This window comes from Salvelinus sp. IW2-2015, linkage group LG2 (assembly GCF_002910315.2).
Source record: "Salvelinus sp. IW2-2015 linkage group LG2, ASM291031v2, whole genome shotgun sequence".
Classification (NCBI taxonomy): Eukaryota; Metazoa; Chordata; class Actinopteri; order Salmoniformes; family Salmonidae; genus Salvelinus; species Salvelinus sp. IW2-2015.
The window spans coordinates 13,005,837-13,029,441 of record NC_036839.1 but is presented as its reverse complement, the minus strand read 5'-3'; the positions used below and the strand labels follow the sequence as shown (position 1 = coordinate 13,029,441).

General features: G+C 42.5%; 1 protein-coding gene across 9 annotated transcripts in view; it reads right to left on the bottom strand.

The window, feature by feature from the left end:
- The window catches only part of LOC111974587 (protein TANC1), a 278,980-nt gene that overhangs the window by 135,289 nt on the left and 120,086 nt on the right, over positions 1 to 23,605 (bottom strand). For all 9 annotated transcript variants that reach the window (XM_070447122.1, XM_024002429.1, XM_024002466.1 and 6 more), the window contains one exon: positions 15,689 to 15,796. In XM_070447122.1, coding sequence (XP_070303223.1) covers positions 15,689 to 15,796 — 108 coding nt within the window. The remainder of the gene's footprint in view (positions 1 to 15,688; positions 15,797 to 23,605) is intronic.

Sequence of the window (23,605 nt, the reverse complement as noted above, 5' to 3'; positions counted from 1 at the left end):
ACATGCTGTTAACAAAAATATATGGAAATGTCTGCTCTCTCCAAAATAACAACAAACTGATTGCACCTGATTGCACCATTGACAGCTGCGCCATACAGGTTGCAAAATATACCTTCTAAATTATTTGTCAATCTTCATTTATTTGAAAAACACAGTTTACGTCATCATTTGACGCATTAAAGAAAGTTTGACAAAAGAAAAATCCACCCTTGTCAAACGGATAACATTTTTGTTGATCTTTAGAACATTTCTCCTATATCTGCCGTTTCCATTACACACGATGCTTTTATCAAATAAACCTGGGTCAATGGAAACCTGCCGAGAGAGAGACAAACAGAGGCAGAGAGCGAGAGAAAAAGGGAAATGGAGAGAGAGAGCTGAGAGAGCTGAGCGCTAGCTAGCGTGCTCCTAGGCCGAACCTGCCTTGCCTATGTTACTTAAGGATCCACCCCTTTTTCCAATTTTTGCCTAAAATGACATATCCAAATTTAACTGCCTGTAGCTCAGCAAGGATATGCATATTCTTGGTACTATTTGAAAGGAAACACTTTGAAGTTTGTGGAAATGTGAAAGGAATGTAGGAGAATATAATACAATAGATCTGATAAAAGATAATACAAAGGGGGGAAAAAACAATGTTTTTTAAATATTTTTTTTGTACCATCATCTTTGAAATGCAAGAGAAAGGCCATAATTTATTATTCCAGCCCAGTTTCAATTTAGATTTTGGCCAGTAGATGGCAGCAGTGTATGTGCAAAGTTTCAGACTGAGCCAATGAACCATTGCATTTCTGTTCAAAATGTTGTATCAAGACTGTGTCTAATTTGTTTATTAATAACTTTTCATGTTCAAAATTGTGCACTCTCCTCAAACAATAACATGCTATTATTTCAACGTAATAGCTGGACAGTGCAGTTAGATTAACACGAATTTAAACTTTCTGCCCATATCAGATATGTCTTGTTACTTACAACCTCATGCTAATAGCATTAGTCTACGTTAGCTCAACCGTACCATGGACGGGACACCGATCCCAAAGACGTTTAATGCTGCGGCCCGGCTCTTTTACCTGAGGCCGTGCAGGTTAGTCATCACAGAGCTGGCACACACAGGGGACTACGTCCCAAATCGCACATTATTCCCTACATAGTGCAGTACGTTTGACCAGGGCCCACTCACCAGTTACCTCCACGGCACCTAGCTCTCATAAGGACCCTATAAAAAGGGCATCTTTGTGCTCTCCTGTCGCCATATCTCTGTGCAGACCTCTGGGCATGGAAAGGAAGCCAGGGGCCAGTGATGGCTCAGTCACTTCAGCCACTCACAGACACGCACACCTCAGTTCTGGCATAGAAGAGCCTCGCTCATAGTTAGGCTCCTTATAGTGTAACCCTGAATCATTCTCAAAAAGCTCACACCACATTTTTTACTGTACTGCTTACAATTTTGAGAGATTTATTATTTAGCCAGTTTAACAATTCCCATTAAAAATAACACTAGATTGATGAGAAATAGCCTACTGGGTGACCCATTTGGGAATAAAATGGCAAAGTCACTGATGTAAATGCCAACCTGTTATCATTTACAAACCAGTGTGACATCTGACGTGCTGTGTACCGCTGTGTGTGCTGTGTGAAATTGGGGTCACCGAGCTGAGCCACAACACTTAAGGCAGTAATGATTCAGTTGCTTAGCTATCCTGACAGCTGTGGCATTTATTAGCCAGCCAAATACCTGTAATAAAAACAGATCTGCACATTATGTATGAGATACAGCAACCTTAATTCATCCCTATAACAACAAATCAAAGGTAATCAGTGGGACTATGGAGCAGCAGAGGCAGAGGAACACTACTCCTTATTATGAAGCCAGAGATGGAACAGTACTTTGTTTCAACCGCCGCAAAGGAGTCGAGAACAAAGGTGAATGTTGTTGATTCGTTTTTTCACTATTACATTATGTCCAAAAATCTGCCCATTTATGTGCAATTGTTAGCATAAAGCACACGCCTGTAGAGCACCGCATCAAAGTGTGTCATGTAAAAATAAATATAAATCCAAAGACCAATATAAGTATAGGAGGGAAGCTCAAGAGAAAAGAACACCCAGGTAGGCGTATTTGTTTGTTGAACGCTTGTCGGTAGTCTGCCTTAACGTTTTTGTGTCTCCAAGTGATGGATGCAATATACTTTTCTTAGCACTTGTCTAAAGCAGGCTTTCAGAGCTCGTAATTGGAGATTTCTCATCAAATCCTCCCCTAAGTGTCTCAGTGCCAGATTGTGTCCAAAATGGCACCCTATTCCCTAAATATTGCACTACTTTTGATCAGAGCCTTATTGGCCCTGTTCAAAAGTAGTGCACTACATAGGGAAATATGGTGCCATTTGGGACTTGACCCCTTTGGTAACTCAGTCTGTGCCAGCTGGTGATGAGAAAACGTGACGAACATTCCTGTCCAGACTGAGTTTACAGAAGAGGCGTAAAGCAGACATTTTAACCGTCCTATAAAGTTGCTAACAGAAGTGTGAAAGTCGGACCTTCTTCTCCTAAACTGAATTTGAACACCCCATAAATTGTGATTTCTGACAGATATAAGAGGTGGTGGTTTGTGCCAGGACATTCATAGCAACTGTGATACTGTAGCAGCTGTAGGTAATAGTAATATATACAGTGCCTTTGTAAAGTATTCAGACCCTTTGACTTTTACCAGATTTTGTTACGTTACACCCTTAAATAAAATGGATAAAAAATGTTTTTATCGTCACACAATAACCCATAATGACAAAGTGAAAACAGGTTTTAAGAAATGTTTGCAAATGTATTACAAATAAAAAACAGAAATACCTTATTTACATAACTATTCAGACCCTATGAGACTTGAAATTGAGCTCAGGTGCATCCTGTTTCCATGGAGATGTCTGCAGCATTGAAGGTCCGCAGGAACACAGTGGCGTCCATCATTCTTAAATGGAAGAAGTTTAGAACCACCAAGACTCTTCCTAGAGGTCAAACTGAGCAATCGGTGGAGAAGGGAAAGGGAGATACCTAGTCAGTTGTACAACTGAATGCATTCAACTGAAATGTGTCTTCCGCATTTAACCCAACCCAATACTCTATGTGCTGGGGGGCTAGGGTCAGTCTGTTATATCTGGTGTAATTCTCCTGTCTTATCTGGGGTCCTGTGTGAATTTAAGTATGCTCCCTCAAATTCTCTCTCTCTCTCCTTTCCCTCCCCTCCCCTCCCGGAGGACCTGAGCCCTAGGACCATGCCTCAGGACTACCTGGCCTGATGACTCCTGGCTGTCCCCAGTCCACCTGGTCGTGCTGCTGCTTCAGTTTCAACTGTTCTGCCTGTGGCTATGGAAACCTGACCTGTTCTTAATGTTTTCGACTCTCTTGCTCTCTGCTCTCTCTCTCTCTCTCTCTCTCTCTCACCTGCTGTCTCGACCTTTGAATGCTCGGCTAAACTGACATTTATTCCTGAGGTGCTGACCTGTTGCACCCCCTACAACCACTGTGATTATTATAACCACTGTGATTATTATTTGACCCGGCTGGTCATCTATGAGCATTTGAACATATTCAAGAACAATCTGGCCTTAATGGCCATGTACTCTTATAATCTAAACCAGCCATAAGAGGACTGGCCACCCCTCAGAGCCTGGTTCCTCTAGGTTTCTTCCTAAGTTCCTGCCTTTCTAGTGAGTTTTTCCTAGCCACCGTGCTTCTACATCGGCATAGCTTGCTGTTTGGGGTTTCTCTATAAGCACTTTGTGACATCTGCTGTGACAAGGGCTTTATAAATACATTTGATTGACTGATTGATGATTGAGTTGGAGACGTGCGTAGCAACGCAGTCATGGGTGAACAGGATACATGAGGGGGCTGAGCACACACCCCTGTAAAAAAACATGACTAGAGAAAGACTGTCAATGAATACAGCAAAGAGCTGCTGTTTTTATGAGTTTAAGTTTTTATCCAGCACTGTCAACACTTTTTATTCAACACTTGTAAAATGCAATTCTCCCAACTTCCACTCACGCTTCCACTCACGCTACAACCAGCACTGCAGCTGCAATGAATGAGTAGCAACATGTATAGGCTTGCATTGTTATTATTAGCGGCTTGTGTATTTTTAATATCGAGGAATACAAAAAACATGAATTTGTGCGTGGGGCTGAAATAATGTGGTACGACTCGAGTTTCGCCATCAGCTGGAAGATGGTGTCCCCTTTTTGGTCAGTCTCAGCGGAGGGAGGACGGGAGAGCGGAGGGACGGTGAGAGGCCTCACAATTAATACAACAACTGATATATTACCGGTCTGATCATATACCTCAAGTTTTTTTTACAGAATTGGTCTAAGAAGAACAATCTTGGCAGGGCAATTCAATCCATTTGAATTTAAAAAAAAAATTGACCGCACCCCTTTTGATTTGAACAAAACCTTCCATACATATTTTCCCATTGTGGAAGTGCTCAGAAAGTTACTTTTTGGACCTGAATGCCAAAATATCCAAGAGATACGGGTGCTCAAATTTGACCCATTTTGCATACCCCACCATACCATGAGACATCGATGTCTTCATCACTGGAAAAGATAAACAATTGAGATGTATATAATTAAAAAACTTACAAAGAGGGTTGTCAATGTAATAATTTCTAATGGAGTAAGACTAGCTGTAGAAAAAAATATATATATTTCAGGTCTGCTGAGCGCAAACTTGAATGTTGTGAAATGTTCTGTGCAACTTCCAGTGCACGTTTACTGTGAACACTGAGGCTGTACCCGCTTTAAGTTGCAGTTTCAGACAGTGGACAAGTAGGCTACTGTGGTTATTTGATCATAATATAGGCCTACCAGAGTGACCTACCATCAAAAACAATGGATACAATGCATACCATAACATTTTAGCATGGAAGTAGCTGTTCTATCATTCAGCCTACAATAGCAGCCAATATGTGGTGTTCAATGTAGGCCTACAAATCAAATCAAAGGTTATTAGTCACATGCGCCGTAGACCTTACAGTGAAATGCTTACTTACGAGCCCCTAACCGACAATGCAGTACGGATAAGAATAAGAGATAAAAGTAAGAAGTAATTAAAGAGGAGCAGTAAAAAATAACAATATATACAGGGGGGTGCTGGTACAGAGTCAATGTGCTAGGGCACCGGTTAGTTGAGGTAGTATGTACATGTAGGTAGAGTTATTCCATGCCTTTTGGAAAAAAACATGCAGGGTTTGACATTAACCTGAACCTGTTTATCCACCTCCAGACAAGGAGGTGACTGAACATGTTGTTGTGTTGTTTGATGCAAGAAACCACTTTACAAAATAAAATGCATTATTATTCCCATACCATTATTACAGAGAATCAAACAAATTATGCCTATTGGCTACTTAGCTTCTTCAAACCTGTCTGAAAATACAACACTGCTCCTTTAAGACCAAAAAATAAAGCTCTTTAGCAGACCTGCTTTTCAAAAATGTCTAGTAATGTACTTGTTTTGTGCTCTTGTAGGAAGCAATCACTCCCCCGATACTGACTACAAATTGTATATAATTGGGCAAATAGCTCACTAACTAGCAAAGGATATAAACTAAATGTATGTACACACATGGCTACATGCAGCTCTCGCTTTGATCTCAAAACAAGCGCATCTTGGTTATGCCGCACCAGTTGTGCATGTCAACGCAATAGAATCCTACTCAGACGCGTTCTGCCTACAACAAAATCTCTTGCATCGTTAGTTTTGCATACTAATACGTCTTGCATAGTTAATTTGGTTTCTGTATGTTGTATTGAAAGTGGCTAATATTGTGTGGATTTGATCACAATTCCCACGTTGATAGTGTTAACTAAGGGGGGAAACTCTAGAAAGTTGAGTGATAAAAATGTCAATGGTGTACCAGCTAAATTGCAGTGGTATTCCTCTTTGATTTAGAAGATACTGTTGCACAAAAAAACATGCAGATTTAGGTCTACACTATCACTAGTATTATCAGGCTGAATAACTAATTACGTTTGCTCTGACTTAGTAAATGTATTTGCTACCTAGCGATTAGCATTAGCGGCTAAACTAATTTAGGCCCAACTTGCTAAGAAAATACAAACTAGCTGTTTGCAGATGCAAGAAACACAAACACACATAGTGTAATTATAGAACGCTAGTGGATTTATATGAAAACAGCATTGTTGGCATCAACATTGTTGCATGTGCTGTATTAACCATGAAGAGACTGAACGCAAGTGTCTCGTGATCGAGGAACCACAAATGTGCTTCTTGAGTGAAGGGCTAGGACTGTGTGGAAAGTGGCATATATGAGAGAGAGAGAGAGAGAGAGGACTCAAGAAGTGAAGTAAACTATAGAAATGGACATTTCACACGCCGTATCACATTTAACAAATCAAATATTGAAAAACCTTATAGAAGGTAATGTAAAAACCCAAACCGGTCCGTGCATCAATACAGGTATACTGTAAAATACAGTATACCGCCCAGCCCTGTATGCCAGGAATGCCTGTATTGTTGCCAAGACAATAAAGCATTTTAACTAAACATAGGCTAAATATTTGAATAGATATGAAAGATGATGTGATGTCTTTTCTTCTCTGATCTGCTACAGTTGGGGCCTCTGATGAGTAACTTCAGACGATGAATAGGAGACCAGGGTCCGTATGTATCAAACGTCTCAGAGTAGGAGTGCTGATCTAGGATCAGGTCCCCCCTGTCCATGTGATCTTATTCATTGTGATCTGAAAGGAAAAACTGATCCTAAATCAGCACACCCTGGGGCGGCAGGGTAGCCTAGTGGTTAGAGCGTTGGACTAGTAACTGAAAGGTTGCAAGTTCAAATCCCCGAGCTGACAAGGTACAAATCTGTCGTTCTGCCCCTGAACAGGCAGTTAACCCACTGTTCCTAGGCCGTCATTGAAAATAAGAATTTGTTCTTAACTGACTTGCCTAGTTAAATAAAGATTTAAAAAAAAATAAAAAATACTCTGGGTAGCTTGACATATACGGACTCTGGCCAAGTGTCAGACTTAGCCATATAAACTACCATATTGGCATGCAGAGATACCCTTACTGCTAGGCTAAATCCTCCTCTCTCAATTTTCATTTCACCATAATTGTTACTGTACAGTAGGCTATATCATGTCATATACCCCGATGCCTTTTGATAATGGTATAAATGAGTGGCTGTTTTTAATAACCTCAACGATGATTATTCCAATGGCAATTGACTGAACAGCCGAGCGGCATTGTTCAGTTCAATCAGAACACGGCGATATATGATGGGTTTGACCTCGAGGAGGCCTGCAACAAACTGTCTGAACAACAAACCACTTAGCAGAGGAAACTAGGAACAAAGGCGGAGAGGATGTAGAACCAAAATGGCCACCAGTCTTCCTAACTAACATCCGTACTCATCAAGAGGTATCCAAGGATGAAAATGAGTTCCTTGTGCTCACTCCATTCTATTAGACCTTTGTATCTCCTCCTAGCCTGGAGATATGGTAAAATAACACTTGGAAACCACTCTGCTATTCCAATAATTGTAGGGAGGCGAAGGAGGTAAAACCAAAACAACATCATTATCCTCTACCTCGGCAGGCAGTTTACAAGGCGGTAAACTTAGCAGCAGCCTTGGCAGTGAAGTGGTACAGGGAAAGGATGAGTGGAGGAGGGGGAGGTCTTTGAATGGGCCCCGGCCTTGTGGAGCAGTCTGAGCCCCTCCTCCCTGCCGAGAAGTAAATGATCCAGCAGGCGCTCATTAGCAGCCGGGGAGTGTTACCCAACACTGGAGCTTGTTTAATGAACACTTGATGAATGCTGCACGCATCTCCAGTTTCCACAGAGAGTTCATAGGTGGAGGAGAGATGACATCTCCCATTAGAATGCACTGGCCGCTCCTAGTGCGCATTCCATTGCACAACAGCTATCTAGCCCGCTGCTGGAGCAGAGGCTGCTTTCCACACGGAAGGGCTGTCATGTGGATGGATATGGGGCAGGATGGAGTGCACTACTGCAGGTAGGAAGTGCAGTAGAGTGGGAGTGTGCAGTCGAGAGTGGGAGTGTTCAGTCGAGAATGGGAGTGTACAGTAGAGAGTGGGAGTGTGAAGTGGATAGTGGGAGGGTGCAGTAGAGAGTGGGAGTGTGCAGTGGAGAGTGGGAGTATTCAGTCGAGAGTGGGAGTGTTCAGTCGAGAATGGGAGTGTACAGTAGAGAGTGGGAGTGTGAAGTGGATAGTGGGAGTGTGCAGTGGAGAGTGGGAGTGTGCAGTGGAGAGTGGGAGTGTGCAGTGGAGAGTGGGAGTGTGCAGTCAAGAGTGGGAGTGTACAGTAGAGAGTGGGAGTGTGCAGTGGAGAGTGGGAGGGTGCAGCAGAGAGTGAAACAGGTAGAGCCAGTGGTATGTTCAGAGAGGAGTTACCACATGGCTTTCCCAGGGAAACTGGGAAGTGGACATGATGGTGCAATTGACAGTTAGTCACCCTGCCGATGCTAGCTCTGTGATTACTGTTATTGGCGACAGACAGTTAAACACTTTTCAAGTCAAACCAAAGAGTTCTTCAAGCCCTTTCACTCTTGACACTCTGTACTTAACGTTGAGGGATAGACAGACAGACGCTTAGAGACATGCCAATGGCAGACCTGACAGTCGTCTGGATGCAGTCACATTTACAAAGTTTCCTCAACGTGTCTACAAAATAACGGAGGCTTATATGTGGTACGAAAGGTTGTAGAGGGGAATGTAATTTTTCAAACAAACCTGACAATCTGCAAGTCAGGTGATGTGTAAACACCATCTAAACCTACAAGAGGACATTGTGACTGTGTCCTAAACGGCACTGTATTGCCTATTTAAAGTAGCGCACTAAATAGGGAAAATGGTGCCATTTGGGACGCACACTGTGGCTAAGCTGTAGAGGCAGAGCAGAGAATAATGAAGACTCATCCTTTACCAGGGGAGACACAAACAAGCACACAAAGACTTTGCCTTTCCTTTTAATTGAAGGAGGACCGTACAAAGGGCGTAAAATGCCATGGAAAGGGATTCAAATATCAATGGTTACAGTTAACCATAATTAGGGTCCATCTAAGCTGTCATAAAGATATTTTCATCTTGAAAAGGGACCAATGAATCAGAACTGACGTCTGTATCCCAATCAGTGTTCAAACACCTCTTCATAAAGTGCCATCTACTAAAGGAGAGGTTTTAATTGCAGTGTGAATTGAAATACAGAAAGGATTCAGACCGACAGTACTGTAGCTTTGGGCTTTGAGATTCAAGAGTGAGAGATTGAGCGATTCGGCCTAAACAGAAGCCAATAACATACTGTAGTCTATCTATGTGGTGCCAATAACATGTGGTTCATCACATGTACAGTAGTGATGTTCAGTGGTGAATTGGACCTGGACCACTTGACCTATAGAACCGATTAATCTAACTCTTCCCAGGCAATTTCTCTCATACTAACGTGCTGTTTGAGAGACTGATCATTTCTGATAAATCTGTGGCTAATGAAGACCGTCTTTAACATGCATGTAACTGGTGATGATGTCATAGGCGACAGGTAGCCTAGCAGTTAGAGTGTTGGGACAGTAACCGAAAGGTTGCTGGTTCGAACATCCGAGCCGACAAAGTGAACCCAGGACCATCGTCTGTCTGGGCTAATAGAGTAGACTAATTCGCTTTTGGGAAAATGCCCCCTGGTTAAAGATACAGTTAAGAATGTCACCATATGAACTAAACATATGAGATACATCTAGGGCAGTGGCGGTCATAACATTTTGTCAGACAGTTATTGTCATGCAAAAGCCTGCTTATAAGTGCCAGTCTCACGGTAATTGACAGTTAATTAACATAAACACGTTTAGCATCTCCAGCCCTCCACGCATACTGGCTGCATACAAGCCCCTTAGGCACGCCTTTGGAACATCCACATTTAAAAAGGTCTAAATATACACCATCACAATAAATTATTATTTATTATTTATTATTATTATTTATTTTTATTTTTTAAGGTTACGATTTGAAGAAATTACATTTCAGAAGAACAGAATACGAGTTGGCCTACTGTATGTTATCTGGCTATGCGCCATGCCATAGGCTGTAGGCTCGTTCATTTAGTAGACAAGATATGCTTATAACTCCCGTGCCATTATTTTATATTATATGATTTTATAGTCAGATCAATATACAATGGGGAGAACAAGTATTTGCTACACTGCCGATTTTGCAGGTTTTCCTACTTACAAAGCATGTAGAGGTCTGTCATCTTTATCATATTTTTATCATAAAAATCCAGAAAATCACATTGTATGATTTTTAAGTAATTAATTTGCATTTTCACTGCAACAGCCCTAGATACAGCAAATGTTTACTGTAGACGATCAATTAGTTCCATCCAAATCCACAACGAATTAACTTCTTGAGGTTGCCGATAGATCCAAAAGTGCATGAATGTCGCAAGAAACACGGACGTGAAATGTTTCAGCCACTTTTTCAAATCCCTGATTTAGTAAGAGTGAAAGAAAAGGCAGAGGGGATGGCGATAGAACACGAGAAAGAGAGAACAGAGAGAGAAAGAGGAACAGAGAGACAACAGAGAACAGAGAGAGAGAGAGAGAACAGAGCAAGAGAACCAAGAGCTATGGTTCATACCTGATTGACAGATAAATACCTCAAGAGGTCCGTGACCACTGCTGTCTTTCTGTTTCATACACACACACGCACACACAACATGCATGACAGACACGCGCACACACATACACGCGCACATACACGCACACACAAAATGCATGACAGACACTTGCATGTCCACATACACACACACACACACACACACACACACACACACACACACACACACACACACACACACACACACACGCACACACGCACACACACACACACACACACACACACACACACACACACACACTGAATGCATGACACATACACACGCAAGCCACTGGTGTGCAGGAAACTGTATCCATCTTCAAAGACAAATCAAAGTGAGATGCCTTCACTCCAGTCCAGACACACATTTATTTTCTTAGTCCCAACCACATCCTCCAAGAAAATACCATTTTAAAGCCCAACAAAAAACCAAATGGAGGACAGAAACCATGTGCCTGAGTTGTGGTATCCATTAAATACAACATAAAAGACTGAAATTGTTATCTTAAAAAGACATCCAGCATTTCCTGTGACATCCAGCACATAGACAAACCATTCAAACACCCTAAAAAGCCACTAGGGCTGGGAATTGCCAGGCACCTCACAATACAATATTATCACAATACTTAGGTACCGATACAATATGTATTGCGATTATCACAATTCTATATGTATTGTGATTCGATACTGTGATTTTATTGCGATTCGTTGTTCCAAACATATTGCTCACCATATGTCTGCCTCAAAGGGACAAGAGAGCCATGACAAAACTAGTTTTGATCAGTCATGGAAATAAAAGTGCTGAAAACAAATTGGTTCCCTATCAAAACGATACGATAGGATATATCGTCAAAAAATATATAAAGATATGTAATTGCATCAATTTTTTTCCCCATCACTACTGTCCGTTCTCTTCAGTCACCCAGTAGTCTCTCTCATTCTCTCCCTCTTTCTCTCTTTCATTAGCCATCCATTGGCATTGCTGTGAAACCTTGCAAATCTCCTTGGAAAGGAGATATCGTTCAGAAGAAAAAAGGCTCTTCACAACTTGTCTGTGCCGCTGCGGTGTTGATCCTGGTCTAAATGTCACACAGTTCTCATGCTGCAAACTTCTGATGGAAATTCCACTCATTCCCATTCCGACATTCCGATCCTCTCTGACAGCATTCCACAGTTACACTGACGATGTTGCAAACCCTCTTAATTGAACCCTGGTGGTCACATGATTAGCATAACATCTCAGAACCAACCAAATATGCGTGTCAGTCAGTGTAGTTGTCTGTCAGTGAGACATTACTCCCACAGAACTAACACAAGCTCATTGTTGACATGAGTGGATGAATGATGGTTGAAACAAGCACACATCCCCAAGTACATTTCAAGGCACACAACTTTAAAGGACATTCAAAGAGGAGTGTGATCTCACTGGAGTCTGTGTAGAGTTCAGAATGAGAGGTGAAACTCTATAGCAGTGTGTGTGCACCTGGGCCTCACGACAGCTGAGCCGTACCAATTAGGCCTCGTTACAGAGTTCTTATAAAGTGCCTAATTGTACATGATTTATTCTACATGATTGTCTGCCATTACTGAAATATGTTGACTAATTCCTCATGGCGGTGTTATTTCTCGGCAGTCCAAATTCCTCTTTTTATGGTAAGTGCTCTAGATGAGGCGTAAGAAGAATGGGAGGCTGGCTGGTGGAGGTACACACTGCATGCATTAGTAGCCCCTGACACAGAACATGCCCAGAGAAAGCTCCCTCCACAGTCCCTACAAGCGCTGAGATGTCTACTACGGCTCGACTTGTCATTTTCCCCTGCTGTTCGGTTTACTTCAAATGCGTTCCAAATGGCACCTTCGTTTCCCTACTTAGTACACTACTTTTGACCAGGGCCCATGTCTCTGGTCAAAAGTAGTGCACTACATAGGGAACAGGGTGACATTTGGGTCACATTCATTTCCACCAGGCCAGATGGTTTAGAATCCCTATGGCATGAAGGAGTAGTAAGGCTAGAGCAGAGATGTCTGGAGGCCTCCATATCTGCCACAGTCATGTAGAATTTCCATTGCGTGAAAAGCCCATTTTGGCACGGAGCTGAAACCCTAGAGGGAAGTGCTGCGCTGAGTGTCTCTGTATACACAGGCTGTAGTACACGCAGGGTTAAGACAACGCTGGGCCAGCCCACTCCTGTAAACACATGTTGGTGGCAGAGTGCTGGGGGTGAGGGGCTGGAGGGGTTCTGGGGTCAGCAAGCCCACTATGAAAGGCCAGCCAGGGGGAATGGGGCTGGAGGGGTAAAACATGAGGGAAATGTACGGTACTCTGAGGAGGGTGGGGGTGTAAACTCAGGGCAGGTTATTTTGGGCTTTGTTTGATGACAAGGAGCCCGGGACTGACCGTACTTGATCCCCCCAACATTCAACAAATGTACCGTGTTAAGAGCCTGTGCACCTTAAATGTTACAGAGTAAGACAGCGTGGCTCAGTGAGCTCGTAACGCTGCTCAGCAACAGCAGCACAGCGCTGCCTCATGTCCAGCAGCAGCCCACCCATGACCCAGCCTCCAGAACAGAGCAGCTCACTCTGAGACTCAGCCCAAATTACACCTCATTCCCTATTTAGAGTGCTATTTTTGACCAGGCTCTAAAGTTTTGATTTAAATTGAATAAAAAAAATAAAAAAATAAAAACAGCCTAATTCCCGATCTCATAATTTAATTACGCTGAAAAACGGCACTTACTATAGAATTTAAACATTTTTACCTCTTGAAATGGGAAAACGTGTTTGTTATCAAGGTGAACATGCGCTCTTTATGACAGAATGTTAAAATAGGTGAAATCCAAAGTTTAGTTTTTTTTACTCACCATCACAATTGAAATTATATCACTGCCAAAGTTTTTGCTTGGTGGCCAAAGAAATGTTTTCCATTGATCAATACGTAAAGAGTAATTTATGGAAGCGAATTAGGAACCACTTTGGCCAACCCATAGACTAGATGTCATAGCCACACATTTCTGGAATATTGTCAGGCATTACATGCATTTGAGAAAAGATGCAAATGTATGTACTGGCCTACACACAATACCCAATAAGGTCAAAGTGGAATTATGTTTATACAGTAGCTGTGCTCTACTGTAATCAATTGTACTCTACTTGTACTCTACTACTTCTTAAAATTGAAGAAAGGGCCCATGCACTCTTGATCTTAAATTCGGTCTTTAACTTGTCATGGTCTCAACTCACTGGATCTTGGGACCTATGTCCTCGTATAAATCTTGGTCTTGGCTCCTGGATATTCCCTTTGGTTTAAAAACCATAGGCAGCCCAATTTGAAGAAGACAATGCTCTCTGATCATTGGCTGATCACTCCCAGCCCATAGGAATCCCTACCCAGTTAACTACTTTTAAATGGTGGAAGCCCTCAATGGCAATCTCTATAATTGACACTTGACACCAAAACGCCTGTTATTTTAAAGATAGGTAAAGTGATAATAAAGTGATAATTGAAACATCTAATAACAAATGAATTAGAAGTAATTCAATCAATCAGTACGTTTAAGATTCATGCAATCAACATTAGTGCTGAGCGATTAAGCAACATTTCATTTTTTTGTTTTGGTTATTAAACAACTAATTGACCTACATCTGTTCAATTACTTGAATTAATTTTACTTATTTCTTTGTGTGAGCCCAACGCACCATTTCTCTATACACTAGAGAGAACTCAAATCATTCACGAGAGAAATCAAGTCAAGAACTATGTGGGACGCTGAGCTGAAGGGAGTTGTAGTTTTCATCAAGCAAATATTCAACCTAGTTCAGCACAACAACGTGGTAGTTAACTACAATGATCATAATCCATTGCGCCTGTTTTTACCGGCTAGGACAGAGACGGATATACTTTTATGCCGGCTATGTTAGGTTAGATACACACAGACCACATAGACCCGAATGAGAGAGGAATGTACACAACACAACGGTGAGAGAGATAGAGACAGTTCGTGAAGGTATGCCTTATCTACTTTGAAGAACTAGTCAAATGATTTTCAGACAGCTCTGCAGCATACTTTAGCACGCTAATCTAACTAAATAGAATGACAAAAAAAAGTACAGTATGAGGAGCACAGAGATAACGTTAGATGGTCTGTCTGGCTGGCTGCTACTGCCTGAGCAGAGATGAGATGGTGACTTTAAGGAATGGAAAATATTAAAGTAATAAAAACTAAGTAATATTATTTTCCCATAGTCATTTCCTATTGTTCTATTCTAAATTAAATTTAAAGGTTTTGAAAATCTGATAATAAATCATGTTTTTACTATTTTGTTAATTTAGTATGCAAATACATTTTCCAAAAATCTGTAATAGGTTAATCAAAATGAAACTACTGTGCATGGTTCTCCCTTTTTATGCTACCATGCAACGTTTTGATTCGATTACCGGTATGCCAACTGTCTGAATACAGAGTTGTACAGAGATGACAAATAACCAGTTATAAGGACACTCCTGAATTACAATTAAAGTGTGGTGTGCTTTCTGGCGCCTCGTGACTGCAGTAATATCACCCAAGTAGGTGCTACATTTTGGTAGTGGTGAAGAGTAGCTAGCTAGCTACTAGCCCAGTGGCTAGTACAGAACTCTGACGTCATCTGACTGAGTCCTACTGCGAAGCCACTGACGGCGTGGATGGCGAGAAACGGTGATGACAACGTGCTGCCTGTCTCCTCCCGGCTCTCCCCTTGACCACCTCCTCCCTACGGTGACCTCACTCAAGCCATGAACGTTCTCAACCTTCTGTCTCTTGACCGTCGATCTACTCGTGATGATTAATGATGTTGTTTTTATATTGCTTGTTTTTGGTGTTTTTTTGTCGAGATGGAACCTGCAAGTTTTGCTGAATGGTGTGTACCATGTGTATCCTGTACATACGACAAATAAAACTGTAAAACTATCACAGCCAAACCCCAACAAACCCCATAGAAACACAAACACAGTACACTCACCATAGTGAGAGGACTCTGTCTTGCTATCAGCCACCTTCCTCAGCTCTGAGATAATGGCGTCTCCAGGAACACGAGGGCTCTCCACATACTTGGGCTTCCTGATTGGACCTGCAGTCAGAGCGCAGCGAGCGAGCGAGCGAGAGAGAGAGCGAGAGAGAGAGAGAGAGAAGAGAGAGAGAGAGAGAGAGGAGAGAGAGAGAGAGAGAGAGAGAGAGAGAGAGAGAGAGAGAGAGAGAGAGAGAGGAGAGAGAGAGAGAGAGAGGAGAGAGAGAGAGGAGTGGAGTGATTCTTGCTGGATGATTACTGGTTTCTTCAAGATGGGGTTTGAGAGATGATGAGTGTCCGGGCTCAGGAGAAACAGCGAAAGAGAGAGAGAGAATAGCTCCCTGTGCTGATAGCAGCTCTGCTCTGTCTGACAGCCCTGAGAGAGAAAGATCCGCCTGCAGAGACACCCAGCAGTAACACACACACACCGGCCAGTTCAGGGGAATGCATATGTGTGTATATCTCAGTCTGACTGTGCGTGAGAGTGAGTGAGTGTGTGTGTACATATGTGTGTGTGTGTGTGAGTGAGTTAGAGAGAGAGAGACAGACAGACAGACAGACAGACAGACAGACAGACAGACAGACAGACAGACAGACAGACAGACAGACAGACAGACAGACAGACAGACAGACAGAGCACATACCAGTAGGGTACTGCTATGCGCTTGTATGTGGGGGTGTGTGCCTCTGAGGTAAGTTAAGGGTGCTGCGTTGGCGTGGTTTAAAACATTAGGTCCAGGCTGCGTCCCAGCAGGTGTTGTTTCTAGGACAGGAGCAAAGGATCTTCATGAGGGTTTCTGTTCTGTCCCCTTGGTGAGGATGACTGAGATTCGTGTGCATTTCCTCGCTGACTGACAGGAATAGAAGCAGCAAATCCCAGTGCAGAACACTGTGTGCATCCCGAATGGAACCCTATTCCCTAAATAGTGCACTACTTTTGAGCCCACAGGGCCCTGGTCAGTACACCGTACAGGGAATAGGGTGACATTTAGGATGCAGTACTATTCCCTGGCTGGTGTTATGATCCCAAACGCTGACACACTGGCACCGCCGGAGGCATCAATCTCTAGCAACTTTAGTGTGTGTGCGCGTGCATGCGTGTGTCCCCACTCACACCTCTGCTCCGGGGGCACAGTGCAGGGCCAAGCCACTCAAAAAGTGTTTGCCTGCTATTCTATTCTCCCTGAAACAACAGAGCTATCAAAGGACATCTCTGAACAACTATCCTTTCACACTCAGAGTGCCTCTCACAGCCATGAAAAGACAGCATGATGAGCCATGAGAGATGTTTACACATTGTAAGTACAGAATGTATGCCTAAGGGCATCCATACATTCATCACAGCTAATATAGTATAGGCCTACATACCCAAAATGTAATGCATAATTTAATGCATCAACAATACCTAAGTATCACTAAAACATGAAGACAGCAATCCTGGTTGGTAAATAAATAAAAACATATGTGGGAGCAATCAATCTGACCAAAAAGCAGTGGGGAAAAACATCAAATACCAGGAAGTAAATGGACACTTCAAATCCATAAGAACAGTATGCCTTCCTTCCCTCTCCGTTTTCTCTCACATTGACCTACTGTAACCCAATCTAGTTCTCCTCTAGTGTTCTCTAATCAGATGACTGCATGTGTAACCCCAGCCATAACAAAAAGATTAGATGGGGAGAGAGAGATTGTCTTTTGTCATTACCACATCATCCACCCCCCAACCCCACCCCCTCGTGTGTGCGTGTGTGTTGTGTTGTGCATGTGTGTGCGTGCTAGCTCTCCCTCCCTCTGTCTCAGGTGGAACATTGGGTTGGCCAGCGCTGTGCTATACTGCTGTGAAACCATCCCGCATCCCCCAGGTGTGATCTTGTCCTCAGATACGGTTCCATCCAGCAGCCAGCCATGTTAATGGCACAGGAACCAACCACCAGTCACCAACACGCAGCTTTAGCTTGATTCATACTGCCACCTATGGATTTAGGACTTGAAATGCATAGAGCGTAGCCAGGGCTACAAGGTAGTGATGCGCGGGGTTGACTTACAACCCACAGTCCCCGCGGTTATACACTATATATACAAAAGTATGTAGACACCCGTTGCTGACAGGTGTATCAAATCAAGCACACAGCCATGCAATCTCCAAAGACAAACATTGGCGGTAGAATGGCCTTACTGAAGAGCTTAGTGACTTTCAACATTGCACCGTCGTAGGATGCCACCTTTCCAACAAGTCAATTCATCAAATTTCTGCTCTGGTCAACTGTAAGTGATGTTATTGCGAAGTTGAAATGCCTAGGAGCAACAACGGCTCATCCGCGAAGTGGTGGGCCACACATGCTCACAGAACGGGACCGCCGAGTGCTGAAGCGCGTAAAAGTCGTGTCCTGGCCTCCCGAGTGGCGCAGCGGTCTACGGCACTGCATCGCAGTGCTAGAGGCGTCACTACAGACCCGGGTTAGATCCCAGGCTGTGTCACAGACAGCCGCGACTGGGAGACCCATGATGCGGCACACAATTGGCCCAGCATCGTCCGGGTTAGGGGAGGGTTTGGCCGGCCGGGATGTCCTTGTCCCATCGCGCACTAGCAACTCCTTGTGCACGCTGACTTCGGTCGCCAGCTGTACGGTGTTTCCTCCGACACATTGGTGGGGCTGGCTTCCGGGTTAAGCGAGCACTGTGTCAAGAAGCAGTGCGGCTTGGCGGAGTCGTGTTTCGGAGGACGCACGGCTCTCAACCGTCGCCTATCCCAAGTCCGTACGGGAGTTGCAGCGATGGGACAAGACTGTAACTAGCAATTGGATATTGGGAGAAAAAGGGGTTAAAAAGTACCCAAAATTTTAAACAAATAAATAAATAAAATTGTCTGTCCTCGGATGCAACACTCACTACCGAGTTCCAAACTGCCTCTGGAAGCAACATTAGCACAAGAACGGTTTGTCTGGAGCTTCATGAAATGGGTTTCCATGGCCGAGCAGCCACACACAAGCCTAAGATCACCATGTGCAATGTCAAGCTTCGGCTGTGGTGGTGTAAAGTGGTGTAAAGTGGTGTAAAGCGGTGTAAAGCTCGCGCCATTGGACTCTGGAGCAGTGGAAATGCATTTTCTAGAGTGATGAATCACGCTTCACCATCTGGTAGTCCGACGGACAAATCTGGGTTTGGCGGATGCCAGGAAAACGCTACCTGCCCCAATGCATAGTGCCAACTGTAAAGTTTGGCGGAGGAGAAATAATAGTCTGGGGCTGTTTTTCATGGTTTGTGCTAGGCCCCTTAGTTCCAGTGAAGGTAATCTTAACGCTACAGCATATAATGATATTCTAGACGATTCTGTACTTCCAATTTTGAGGCAAGGCCCTTTCGGGGAAGGCCCTTTCCTGTTTCAGCATGACAATGCCCCCATGCACAAAGCGAGGTCCATACAGAAATTGTTTGTCGAGATCGGTGTATAAGAACTTGACTGTTCTGCAGAGCCCTGACATCAACCCCATCGAACACCTTTGGGATAAATTGGAATGCCGACTGCCTAATCGCCCAACATCAGTGCCCCGACCTTACTAATGCTACTGTGGCTGAATGGAAGCAAGTCCCCACAGCAATGTTCCAACATCTAGTGGAAAGCCTTCCCAGGAGAGTGGAGGCTGTTATATCAGCAAAGGGAGGACAAAGTCAATATTAATGCCCAGGATTTTGGAATGAGATGTTCGACGAGCAGGTGTCCACATACTTTTGGTAATGTAGTGTGTCCGCGGGATGGGCAGGTTTAGAGTCATTAAGTATTGTGTGGATGAAGGGCGGGTGGGTTGCGGGCTGGTTGGAGAAAGAGAAAACAATACCTTTTAAAAATTCATAAGTATATCATTGTTGTTACATTTATATCTATAGGCTACATTGAGGTTTTTATTTTATTATTTTAGGTTATCTGACATTAGTGTGTAAGCCTAATTAAGCTTTACGCGCCAAATAGTCTACACACCAATCGCCAAATGGTTTTGGAAACAGGCCGAAAAAGTTAATGTTGATCCATGGAGGCAAACATGACAATCAGTGTTTATTCAATAAGAGAAAAGCTGTGAAATAGAGAGTTGAAAATAAAGAGACGGGTGGGTCAGAAAAGTAGGCTAATGTTCGACAGTCACAACGGGGACTTCAAATAGGCCTTTGGCACATCAAGGGAACTGTAGCCTACTGTTCAGATGGGTTAAATGGAAACTGAAATCTGGACACTGACTGTAGGTCTATAACCTCTCATATAGCCTTAATGTTAATTAACTCCTGTAGAATTAAGCATTTCTTGCAGTAAAGTGATACACCAAATGTAGGCTACATTTTTACTCGGGAACAGGAGTAGAGAAATATGATTTATTTCTTTATGCATCTTAAGAGAACTTGAATGGCAGTTAGACACTATCTGTACAGAGCTCTTTAATAGCATCATAAACACTGATAGTAGCGTACTTCCTTACAACCGGTCAAACTGATGTAATTTGGAAATTTTGCACAGAAAACCTTTCCAGGTTTTTTTTTGGTTATTGCATTTTCTCCCTGGTGCCTAAACGTCTTTGCTCCGTGAAAGAAACTGAGATGACAGAGAACTTTACCGATGTCAACTAGATTGAACTATTCATTGTATCGATTTATGACATTATTCTGGTGAGCAAGGGTTAATCTTCTAGGGGCAACATATAGGCCTAATGACAGAAGAGAAGGTGTGTATTGACTACCAAAATATTGGAAATTATAAGCACAAACATATCTAATTCAGGCAAAAAGAATCCTGCACCCCCTGTCAAAAAATCATTCCGCCGTCTCTGACTGAAGCCTACAGCGCATTTTCTATATTAGCAGGTTAGGATCGGGTGCGGGCGTCAGATTTTCACTTTATCACATACAGTATATTCGGGTGGTTGCGGATGGGTTATTAACAATTGTGGGTGAACAAACAGCTGACCCACGCACCACTACTACACGGCCCACTGCTGTGGCATGTGGTTATCATCAGGAAAATGTTTGGCAAACGTCAATAGAATTGATAAAACTATAGAAGTAAATTAGGGGTATTATATTTATCATAGTGGAAAATCCTAATCTTTGGAGTGAAAAACTGCACATAAAAATGAGCAATGAGCACCCAAACAGGCACATGACCAATCCAGTGAGTGAGCATGGGAGCTGCCTGGAACTAATGTTATACAATGCCAGGAAGACAGATGTTTCTGAAAAGCATCATCTTGTCTGGATCTCTTTCAACTGAACCACATGTGAGCTGAAATCTGAATGCATCTAATCAGTCTGTGGCTGGCCTCCAGCAGGACGGACCTGGCCAAGTCAGCTTCTTGAATGAGGAAGTAACAGTCTGCATAAGAGTCCATTCATCTGTGGACGGTCAGGCTCAACCTATTAGCCAGGAGTCACACAGAGCCAATTAGCTAGAGGGAAGAGACGAGACAGAGGCACGGCTGTTTTAAATAGTAGACTTACTGAGTCGTGGGTCAACATCTCAGAATAATCACAAACCCACTAAATAAATTCACTTTATTCAAGCAGACAGTGGGCCATGGTGATTTGAATAATAAAAAAAACACATTCTTGTAAGTTTACAATATCGTCAAAGGAGTTATTGGATTGTTCCACAAATTCGGTACCTTTTGAGAAGTGTAAATTGGTCCACAAAAACGTTGATTTCACCTAATTTTAACATTCTGACATAAAGAGCACATGTTCTTTATAAAAAACACGTTTCCCATATTATGAAGTGAAATAAACAAAATACTATAGTAAGATCCTATTAAAGTAACAGGGTTGACCGTAACAGGGTTGACAATTCCATCTTAAATCAACCATGACTCCCCTTGTTACAGGGGGAATGGAAGCTTGTTGTGTGCACCTGGGAGTGGCAATTGAATGCAAGCTTCACAAAAAAAATTTAATTGTTAAAACATTTCTAGCCTATCTATCTATGGGTAACAGGGCTGATGCATTATGCTTGACCAAAAATACAAAAAAATTGCCAAAAAGAGTAGAACCAGTTCACCTGCTTTAAATTATGATTTGACTATTAGATGTTCAAAGGTTTTTATTTAAAAAAATGTTTAAAAGGAATAGTTTCACCATATTAAAACGAGAGTTCAGTTCACATAGCAGGGTTGACCTTAAAATGAGGGACAGATGTAAATCACATGAAATAGATCATCTTCAGAAATGACCTTGTCAAAGTAACAAAGTAACTAGGGCTTTACAATGATGGTGAAAACTTGGGGAAATTATGTGGTTAAGTGGGTTAAAATCTTCCTAGAATTCACATAGGGAGAGGGACAGAGGGACATGACAAAATGCTGAATTTTCGCACTTTAGCAAGTCTTTAATCATATAAAAAAATACAAAAAATTATCCATGTGGTTTATATTAAAGGGCACTTCATTTAATATAACAGGCTTTTAAAATGAAATATTAGTGCACAATTGCTACTTAAAATATCAAAGGGACACTATAAGCACTCTTTTCGTAGAACGACCCTAATGCACTCAAGCAGTAACCGAAAAGTGACTATATGTCTGCACTAGGGTAAATTCAAGTTAAGAGGCTAGATCATTTAGATAGTTAGGTTTAGTACTAGTACTCTCAGGTCAGAGCATAGAGAGGGCAGGAGGGTTTTCCTCTTCCCAAATCTCATCTTTTAGATATGACTCTTTCATGTTTACCCCAAAGCCTTTATCAACGGGTGCCTACCCCCTGAAAGAGCCATTAGAGCGTGCTGCTATTCTACACTTAAGACCTGCCCAATGAGAAATTGCATTGTTTAATAAGCATGAAAAAGGCTGGAGAGTGAGTGAGTGCGCTGAGACGTTATGAAGGACAGATCAAGGAGGAGCAAAACAGACACTATGCCAGATCTCTCTGCCTCTCTTAAGACTCTGTGTACATCCAAAACGGCACACATTTCCCTATATAGTGCACACATTTTAATGGGCTTTGGTCAAAATTAGGGGTGTGAATGTTTAAACGTTAAAATGCGTAAACGAAACTGAATAATTAACGTTAAGGAAAACCCTCCTACCCGCACGGCAAGCGGTACCGGAGCATCAAGTCTAGGACCAAAAGGCTACTTAACAGCTTCCCCCCCAAGCCATAAGACTGCTGAACAATTAATAAAATGGCCACTGGACTATTACATTGACCCCCCCCCCCCCATRTGTTTTCTACACTGCTGCTAATCGCTGTTTATTGTCTATGCATAGTCACTTCACCCCTACCTACAAGTACAAATTCACAAACTACCTCAACTAACCTGTACCCCCGCACACTGACTCGGTACTGGTACCCCCTGTATATACCCTCGTTATTGTTATGTTATTGTGTTACTTTTTATAATTTTTTTATTTTATTTTTTACTTTAGTTAATTGGTAAATATTTTCTTAACTCTTCTTGAACTGCACTGTTGGTTAAGGGCTTGTAAGTAAGCATTTCACGGTAAGGTCTACACTTGTTATATTCGGCACATGTGACAAATAAAGTTTAATTTGATTTGAAGAAAAAATCCCTAACCAAAAGTGTTTTTTCAGCACAAAATGTAAATCACAGTGCAGCTATCACAAAAAAAACACTAACAGGTCCCGATCAGCTTGATAAATGGAGAAAAAAAATGCAACAAATAGGCCTACCTAACACAACAACGCTCCGGACGACATCGCCGTTAACAGTTGGGAAAAGAAAGCGCTGATTACAGAAATTACTGCAGTTGACATGCAGCCATTGCCAATGGCCTACTTGAGTTGAGAGCTAATTTGCTAAATGAAAGGCTGCAAGCGACATTTGTGCTACTGAAACAGGTGCGTCTTTCTCAATATCACTGTTCACCATTTACTCCTGTT